The sequence below is a fragment of the Bison bison genome, unplaced genomic scaffold (genome assembly GCF_000754665.1).
Source record: "Bison bison bison isolate TAMUID 2011002044 unplaced genomic scaffold, Bison_UMD1.0 scf7180017864317, whole genome shotgun sequence".
NCBI classification, from domain to species: Eukaryota; Metazoa; Chordata; class Mammalia; order Artiodactyla; family Bovidae; genus Bison; species Bison bison.
In genome coordinates this window covers 7,609,011-7,618,810 of record NW_011494889.1, presented here as the reverse complement: position 1 = coordinate 7,618,810, position 9,800 = coordinate 7,609,011, and the positions used below count along the sequence as shown (strand labels likewise).

General features: G+C 35.5%; 1 protein-coding gene across 1 annotated transcript in view; it reads left to right on the top strand.

Moving 5' to 3' along the window:
- Window positions 1-9,800, top strand: part of LOC104997965 (chromosome unknown open reading frame, human C1orf101) — a gene marked incomplete at its 5' end in the record, with an annotated part of 138,826 nt that overhangs the window by 17,243 nt on the left and 111,783 nt on the right. The window contains one exon of the mRNA XM_010852945.1: window positions 4,024-4,048. Within this exon, the coding sequence (XP_010851247.1) occupies window positions 4,024-4,048 (25 nt within the window). The remainder of the gene's footprint in view (window positions 1-4,023; window positions 4,049-9,800) is intronic.

The window sequence follows — 9,800 nt, the reverse complement described above, 5'->3', positions numbered from 1 at the left end:
TCTTATAAATAATCAAATTTTTAAAATTATAATTTCTAACCAGCTCTTCCTGTTGTATAGAATACACTTTTCTTTTGACTGTTGATTTTTGCATTCAGCAATATTGCTAAGTTATGATTACGTATTCTCTTGGAATTTAATAAAATCAGATTACCTGCAAATAATGATGATTTTGTTTTTATTTCTTATAAGTATGCCTTCTGTTCCTTTTATTCTTACTGCATGTCTAGAATATCAAATACAATCCTTTTTAGAAGGGTGATAGCAGGGCTTCTTATTTTATTCACCATCTCAAAAGGAAGACTCTCATCATTTCACTATTTTGCACAATATTTGTTACAGGTTATGAGTTAAACTTTACCTGATTAAGGAAGGTCCTTTTTATTCCAAGCTGGCTGAGAATTCTTTTTATGACTTGTTAAATAATCAAAGTGTTTTTCTGCTTCCACATAAACATCTGTATAGTTTTTCTCTTTTTACTATGTAAATCTGATAATAGTTATAAATATTTCTGTATTAATAAACTTGTATTTCTAGAATAAGCCAACTTGGTCTTAATGAATTATCTTTCATATACATTTATAGATTCCATTTGCTAATCTTGTTTAGGTTTTTATGTGTGTGAATATACATGAGTGGGAGTGGCCTGTGGTTTTACTCCCCTTGTATATCCTTTAATACATTTGATACCAAGACTATGCTAGACTCATCATGTAAGTTAGGGTTAGTCTTTCTTTTCTAGCCTCTTCGCTTGTGGCTCAACTGGTAAAGAATCTGCCTGCAATGCAGGAGACCTGGGTTTGATCCCTGGGTTGGGAAGACCCCCGGAGAGGCTACCCACTCCAGTATTCTGGCCTGGAGAATTCCATGGACTGTATAGTCTATGGGGCCACAAAGAGTTGGACACTACTGAACAACTTTAACTTTACTTCTATTCTCTGAGAGATTTTATTTAAGATTGGAAATATATGTTCCTTGAATATTTGATGGTAACTTGCATAGAAATCTACCTGGATCTGGATTTTTTGAGTGTGCGGGGGAAGATTTTATAACTATTAACTCAATTTCTTTAATGGTTAGAATGCTACTTTAGAGTTCTAATTCTTGTAAAATTCATTTCTGCAGTATTTTTCCAGAAATTCTTCCATGTCTTCAGTTAGCAATGTTAGTATCAATTTTTACGTCATGAAATTTCCCATAATATCCTCTTATATTTTTGTTTAATCTCTGCAGTAGTTGTAGGTATGCCACTCTTTTATCATTTCTAATATTTCTATTTGTGCCTTCCTTTTGTTTTCTTATTTTTCTTCCTAGAGATATTTTTATTAGTCTTTTTGAAGAACTATATTTTGGCTTTATTGAGTTTTTCTACTGTCATCTACTTTATCTCAATTTGTTTTTTATATTATTTCTTTTTTGAGTTTGTTTTTCTGAAACTTACTAAATTAGTTATTTAGTCTATTACATAGATCTAAGACTTCCTTTTTTTCAAGTGTATGTTTAAGGAAGTAAAATTTCTTCTAAATACCTCTATATTGGAATATCTCATAGTTGTAATATTTCGTTACTGCTCGGAAATAATAGTCTAAGAGCCACTATAATTTGTTTGGCAAATGTGTTGTATGGGAATGCATTTTTAATTTACAGACATGAGTCTTTTAAATTATTATTTTGTTACTGAATTCTAACCTAATTTTATTATTATCACAGAAGTGTTAGAATCAAATCTTTGGCCTAGCATGTAGTCAGAGTTTATAAATGTCTCACAAGTACCTAAAGAAAATATATTTTCCTATTGTTGGATAGCATATGCTATTTATGTTCAGTAGGCCAGTTGTGTTAAGTGTACTGTTCAGATCTTTTGTACCTGTTTGACTCATGAGTTGATATTGGCTAAAATTTCCCACTGTGGTGGTAGACATGTCACTTTTGCATGTAGGTGCCTAATTTTTTGCTTTATACTTTGAGGGTATCTTTTAGGTGACATAACTTTGAATTATTAAGATTTTTTTTAAGAATTGAAACTTTGTAGTGACTGTGTTTATCACTTTTAATGCTTTTCTCCTTTTTTTCGGTTTTGTGTTATATTAACACAAAATCTCTTGTGGTGCCATGTAAGTTCTAGGATTATTTGTTCTAGTTCTGTGAAAAAGAAAATGTCATGGGTATTTTGATAGGGATTGCACTAAATCTGTAGATTGCTTTGGTTAGTATAGACATTTTAACAATCTAAAAATTAACAATTAAGTTAAAAATTAACAATTAAGTTAACAATTAACTCTTCCCCTCCAAGAAGAAGGGATCTTTCCATTCCTTTAAATTATCTTCAATTTACTTTATCAAGGTTTTATAGTTTTTCCAGCGTACAGATCTTTCACCACCTTGGTTAAGTTTATTCCTTTTTTTTTGGATGAGATTTTCAACAGGATTTTTTTTTTAATTTTCTCTTTCTGATATTTCATTGTTAGTCTAAAAATGCAATGGATTTCTATATATTAATCTTTTTATTCTGCTAGCTTATTGAATTCCTTTATTAGTTCTAATAGTTTTTGTGTGGAGACTTCAGGGTTCTTTACATAGAGTATCATGTCATCTGCAAATAGTTTTACCTCTTCCCTTCCAATTTGAATAACTTTAATTTATTTCTCTTGTCTAATTGCTGTGAAGCTCTCTTATAAATTCTTCACTTCCAAAATCTTCCTTATGTTTTTTGAACAAGTCCCTTTTCTGAACTTCTCATTTTGTTCTTATACTGTTTTTCTAATTTCATTAAATTGTTTTTTGTTGTTGTTGTTCTTTCATAGCTCTCTGAGCATCTTTAGAACCACATTTTGAATTCTTTGTCAGGCTATTCATGTAATCCATTTCCTTAGGATTCATTGCTTGAGTTTAATGTGTCCCCTAAATGGTGTCATGTTTCCCTGATTCTTCACTGTCCTTGTAGCCTGTGTAGGTGTCTGCACATTTGAAGAAGCAGTCACCACTTCCAGGCATCATAGACTGACCTCACTAAGAAAAGACCTCCACCTGTGGTTGTACATGCTGGAGCGTGCTGTGACCACCAGTCTATATCTAGTGGTATGGGGCGTCATGTGCAGGGGCATGTGCTGGCTCTGGATCCAGTGGGGTACAATGTCTCATCATTCAGCCCAGTAAGGTCCAGAACATTGACAGTTGTGTAGTGTTTGCCAAATGCTGCAGGGTGTCCACAGAGACTGCAAGGGCTATCATAGTCCTCAGCAGTGCCTACCGGTACAGTAGATAGGGACCAGAGAAGGCAGTGTGGCGGCCCCAGCCAGGACTCTGTGCATCCTCAGTTTCAGGGGTCAGTTTTAGGTGCCTGTGTGCTGACAGGGGATGTTTTTGACAAACTTCATACTTTTTGAACTTTGGACATACCGCCTATCAAGATTTTTAGTACTTAGTTTCAGTGGCTTTCTCATAGATCAGATTGGACATATGAAATATTATTTTCGTCATATGGTCTTAGGAACTTACTGCACGTACATCTACTGATTCCCAGGACATCTTCATTTTATTTTGTACTTAATAATATACTAAACACTATGAAGAATTGATGCTTTTGAACTGTGGTGTTGGAGAAGACTCTTGAGAGTCCCTTGGACTGCAAGGAGATCCAACCAGTCCATCCTAAAGGAAATCAGTCCTGAATATTCATTGGAAGGACTGATGCTGAAGCTGAAGCTCCAATACTTTGGCCACCTGATGCGAAAAGCTGACTCATTTGAAAAGGCCCTGATGCTGGGAAAGATTGAAGGAGGGAGGAGAAGGGGATAACAGAGGATGAGATGGCTGGATGCCATCACCAACTCAATGGACATGAGTTTGAGTAAGCTCCAGGAGTTGGTGATGGACAAGGAGGCCTGGCGTGCTGCGATTCATGGGGTCGCAAAGAGTCAGACACGACTGAGCAACTGAACTGAACTGATGTTGAAAGTAGATTATTTAACTGAATATTTAGGATGCTGTTTACTAAAATGTGATTTTTCTTTTTCCCAACAGAAGTTTTGTTCACAATTTAACCCAGGTAAAACTTTTACTTCTTCACATATTACCACTATATTATTTTTCTCTTCCATATTTACCAGAAAAGGAATTTTCAAAATTAATTCTCAACAAAATTTACTTAGAGCAGAGGTTACTCAAGGTATGGACTAAGATCGCCTAGGTCTTCACAAGCCTTTTGAGGAGGTCCACGAGGTCTACACTTTTCCAACTATATATCTGTCTGAATAGATTTCCCCCCATATACTTCCACCAGAATACCATATACCAACAGCTTGAATGTAGAAGCACTGATGATAATCCAGCTGTCTCTTATTAAGCCAAATATTAAAGAGATTTTACAATGTAAAACAACCATTCTTCTTACTATTCTTTATCTTGGAAAATAATTATTTTTTTCATAAACATGTTGCCATTTCCTACTCCAGGGGATCTTCCTGACTCAGGGATCAAACCCAGATCTCCTGTGTCTCCTCCACTGGCAGGTGGGTTCTTTACCACTAAGCCACAGAGGAAGCCCCCATAATCATGTTAGTTAATATATAATGGGTTTATTGTAGATGTTAAAAATAAATTAATAAATATCTTTACATAGTCTCAATTTTTATTTGTTATATGGTAATAAATATTGATAGGGCTAACTGACATAAAACAAAAGCTCTGTGGGAGTCTCAATAATTTTCAAGCCTATGAAGGAGTCTTTGAGATCTAAAAATTTTGACGTGTGGGTTAGAGGCTGATTTTAAGTGTGACAGATGTATTCCAAAATTTGAAAACTAAAATAAGGTGGTAATATTTGGATATTAAAGCTTCATAAATATTTTCATTTTTTCAAAGCAATTATGTAATGGAAAGAAGAGACAGAAAAAGATAATAATAAATAAAACTTCCTATATTCGATCAAGATAGTTGAATGAGCTCATGTGTTCGTATGTATCCCTATCCCAATCCCAACTGACATTATAGGATTTACTAAAGCTATAACAATGCAAAAAGAAGAAAGTATTATCAGTAGATAAGGAATTTTAACATAGAAAATAGAAAGTTCTAAAAGTAAAATTTTTATTATAGACCCAAATAATGCAGAATAGCCTCCATCTTACTCAAAACATATAGAAACACCATTATAAAATATGTGTGTGTATAATATCAGTGCAGACTTTTACATTAATATTGGTATATGTGCATGTATAGACTGTAAAAGCAATGAAAAAATTTCCTAGTTGTCACAAGTCACTAAAGAACTAAAATCCAGAGTTAGATAAGGTTGAGTTCTGAAGTAAGGTTATTATACGAACTATAAGCCCTGGTGGACAAAGGGTGATGTTTTAACATGTGTATGAGAAGAGAAAATGAAGTTTCCAACGGATGGGAGAAAGAGATGCTGAAATTAACCTCCCTATATGAAGCTAGGATTTATTAAAGATCTGTACAATGAAAACTAGTAAAGCTCCACTCTCTGGCTAATTGCAAATAAACGATGATACACCCTTTTGGGGACTGTAAACAGACAAGGAGTTACCATCACAGAGTTTCAGATGAATGTCCAAGTTAAACTGCTCTCAAGAGGTTGGAGAACCTAGAGCCAAGTAGTAAACTCAAAAATGCAAGTAGTGAAACACATAGGGCCTAGGCAGAGGTGATTGTAAAATTCATTTCATAACCAAGCGTGTATAAGACTCTCTTAGAAAACAAACCCTCCGAAAATAATCTGAAAATAAAAGGTATAAACCACAGGAAAAGACATACTGCCTGGAATATATACATATAAACTGCAGAAAGTTTATACTTTTCAAAACTAAAGATGAGGACCATTTGAAAGATTATTAAATCCATATTTTGTTTGCTCAAAAGATAAAAGAAGGGAAAGAAACATGAACAAGTGTTATTCATAATTATACAACATTGAAGAGCATCCTATATAAATGTCTTATGATGAAGAAATAGGCATCTAAAAATAAAAATTCAGGTTAAATAGAAGACTAGATACAGTTGAAAAAACTGCAGAATTAGTGATGCAGAATGGGAATCATGCAGAATGTAGAACATAAAAAATAAAAGATGTAAAAGAGTTAAAAGACATAGAGGATAGACCAAGACAGTTTGTCATAAATATGATAGGAGTTCCAAAAGGGAAGAAAAAGAATTGGAGAATTCTTTTTCTCCAATAATTATGGAGAATTCTCCAGGGCTTCCTTGATAGCTCAGTTGGTAAAGAATCCGTCTGCCATGCAGGGGACCCCATTTCGATTCCTGGGTCAAGAAGATCTGCTGGGGAAGAGATAGGCTACCTACACCAGTATTCTTGGGCTTCCCTTGTGGCTCAGCTGGTAAAGAATCTGCCTGCAATATGGGAGACCTGGATTTGATCCCTGGGTTGGGAAGATCCCCTGGAGAAGGGAAAGGCTACCCATTCCAGTATTCTGGCCTGGAGAATTCCATGGATTGTATAGTCCATGGGTTGCAAAGAGTGTGGGACATGACTGAATGACTTTCACTTTCACTTACGGAGTTTTCTCCACAGTTCAAGACATGAGTTCTCAGACTGAAAACTGAAGTACTAGATGCAGTAACTAATGAACAAATGAACTATTTAATATGCTAATACATCTAAATAAGCATTGACAGTCAAATATTTAAATAATGACTAATTTTTTAACAAAATGAAATTAAAATAATAGCTAACAAAAATAGAAAATGAAGGAGAATTTGGATTTGCAGCATCATATCCTTCCAGATGTTCAAGCTGGTTTTAGAAAGGCAGAGGAACCAGAGATCAAATTGCCAACATCCACTGGATCATGAAAAAAGCAAGAGAGTTCCAGAAAAGCATCTATTTCTGCTTTATTGACTATGCCAAAGCTTTTGACTGTGTGAATCCCAATAAACTGTGGAAAATTCTTCAAGAGATGGGAATATCAGAACACCTGACCTGCCACTTGAGAAACCTATATGCAGGTCAGGAAGCAACAGTTAGAATTGGACATGGAACAACAGACTGGTTCCAAATAGGAAAAGGAGTACATCAAGGCTGTATATTGTCACCCTGCTTATTTAACTTATATGCAGAGTGCATCATGAGAAATGCTGGGCTAGAAGAAGCACAAGCTGGAATCAAGATTTCCAGGAGAAATAGCAATAACCTCAGATATGCAGATGACACCACCCTTATGGCAGAAAGTGAAGAAGAACTAAAGAGCCTCTTGATCAAAGTCAAAGAGCAGAGTGAAAGAGTTGGCTTAAAGCTCAATATTCAGAAAATTAAGATAATGGCATCTGGTCCCATCACTTCATGGGAAATAGGTGGGGAAACAGTGGAAACAGTGTCAGACTTTATTTTTTTGGGCTCCAAAATCACTGAAGATGATGATTCCAGCCATGAAATTAAAAGACACTTACTTCTTGGGAGGAAAGTTATGACCAACCTAGATAGCACATTCAAAAGCAGAGAGACATTACTTTGCCAACAAAGGTCCGTCTAGTCAAGGCTATGGTTTTTCCAGTGGTCATGTATGGATGTGAGAGTTGGACTGTGAAGAAAACTGAGCACCAAAGAATTGATGCTTTTAAACTGTGGTGTTGGAGAAGACTCTTGAGAGTCCCTTGGACTGCAAGAAGATCCATCCAGTCCATCCTAAAGGAGACCAGTCCTGGGTGTTCATTGGAAGGACTGATGCTAAAGCTGAAACTCCAATACTTTGGCCACCTCATGCAAAGAGTTGACTCATTGGAAAAGACTCTGATTCTGGGAGGGATTGGGGGCAGGAGGAAAAGGGAATGACAGAGGATGAGATGGCTGGATGGCATCACCAACTCGATAGACATGAGTTTGAGTGAACTCTGAGAGTTGGTGATGGACAGGGAGGCCTGGTGTGCTGTGATTCATGGGGTTGCAAAGAGTTGGACACAACTGAGCGACTGAACTGAACTGATCCTTATATGTTTTCAAGATGAAGATATGGATTAGCTTATATTAAATATGCAAGGAAAAAATTTAGGAACATTTATTAAAGTAATAGAAACAAGTCCATAATTTTCAAAAAGTAGGGTTCTGGAAGAAGAATTTTTAAAATGCTAACAATTCAATAGGAGATAATAAAAAAGAAAAAGAGAAATTAAAACAGAATATATCAACACAAAAATAAAATTTAAGAAATAATTTAAATGAATTCAGTAATCAAATGTGACTGGATTAAAATCATCTACTAAATGACAGAAATCCCATAAACCTGATGTGTATAAAGTTATATAGTTAAAGAGTAACACAACTAGGGTGCCCATTCTTACCACTGTTATTCAACATAATTTTGGAAGTCCTTGCCACAGCAATCAGAGAAGAAAAAGAAATAAAAGAAATCCAGATAGGAAAAGAAGAAGTAAAATTCTCACTGTTTGCAGATGACTTGATTCTCTACATAGAAAGCCTTAAACATGCCACCAGAAAATTACTAGAGCTAATCAATGAATATAGTAAAGTCACAGGCCATAAAATTAATACACAGAAATCCCTTGCATTCCTATACACTAATGATGAAAAATCAGAAAGAGAAATGAAGGGAACAATCCCATTCACCATTACAACAAAAAGAATAAAATACTTAGGAATAAATTTACCTAAAGAAACAAAAGACCTGTATACAGAAAACTATAAGACACTGATGAACGATATCATCTTTTTAAGATGTCTGTTTAAGATAACACAAATAAGTAGAGATATATACCATGTTATTGGATTGGAAGAATCAATACAGTGAAAATAAGTATACTACCCAAAGCAATCTATAGATTTAATGCAATCCCTATCAAACTACCAGTGGTATTTTTCACAGAACTAGAAAGAATAATTTCACAATTTGTACGGAAACACAAAAGACCTGATAACCAAAGCAATCTTAAGAAAGAAGATTGGAACTGTAGGAATCAACCTTCCTGATTTCAGACTATACTGCAAAGCTACAGTCATCAAGACAGCATGGTACTGTTACAAAAACAGAATTATAGACCAATGAAACAACATAGAAAGCATGGAGATAAATCCGTACATCTATGGGCACTTTATCTTTGACAGAGGAAGCAAAAATATACAATGGAGAAAAGACAGTTTCTTTGCTAAGTGGTGCTGGGAAAACTGATCAGCTGTGTGTAAAAGAATGAAATTAGAACAATTCCTAACACCATACACAAAAATAAAATGGATTAAAGACATAAATGTGAGACCAGAAACTTTAAAACTCTTAGAGGAAAACATAGGAAAAACACTCTTAGACATAAATCACAGCAAGATCCTCTGTAACCCACCTACTAGAGTAATGGAAATAAAAACAAAAATAAACAAATGGGACCTAATTAAATTTAAAAGCTTCTGCACAATGAAGGAAACTATTAGATCAGATCAGTCGCTCAGTCATGTCCGACTCTTTGCAACCCCATGAATTGCAGCATGCCAGGCCTCCCTGTCCATCACCAACTCCCGGAGTTCACTCAGACTCACATCCATCGAGTCAGTGATGCCATCCAGCCATCTCATCCTCTGTCGTCCCCTTCTCCTCCTGCCCCCAATCCCTCCCAGCATCAGAGTCTTTTCCAATGAGTCAACTCTTTGCGTGAGGTGGCCAAAGTACTGGAGTTTCAGCTTTAGCGTCATTCCTTCCAAAGAAATCCCAGGGCTGATCTCCTTCAGAATGGACTGGTTGATCTCCTTGCAGTCCAAGGGAGTCTCAAGAGTCTTCTCCAACACCACAGTTTGAAAGCATCAATTCTTTGATGCTCAACCT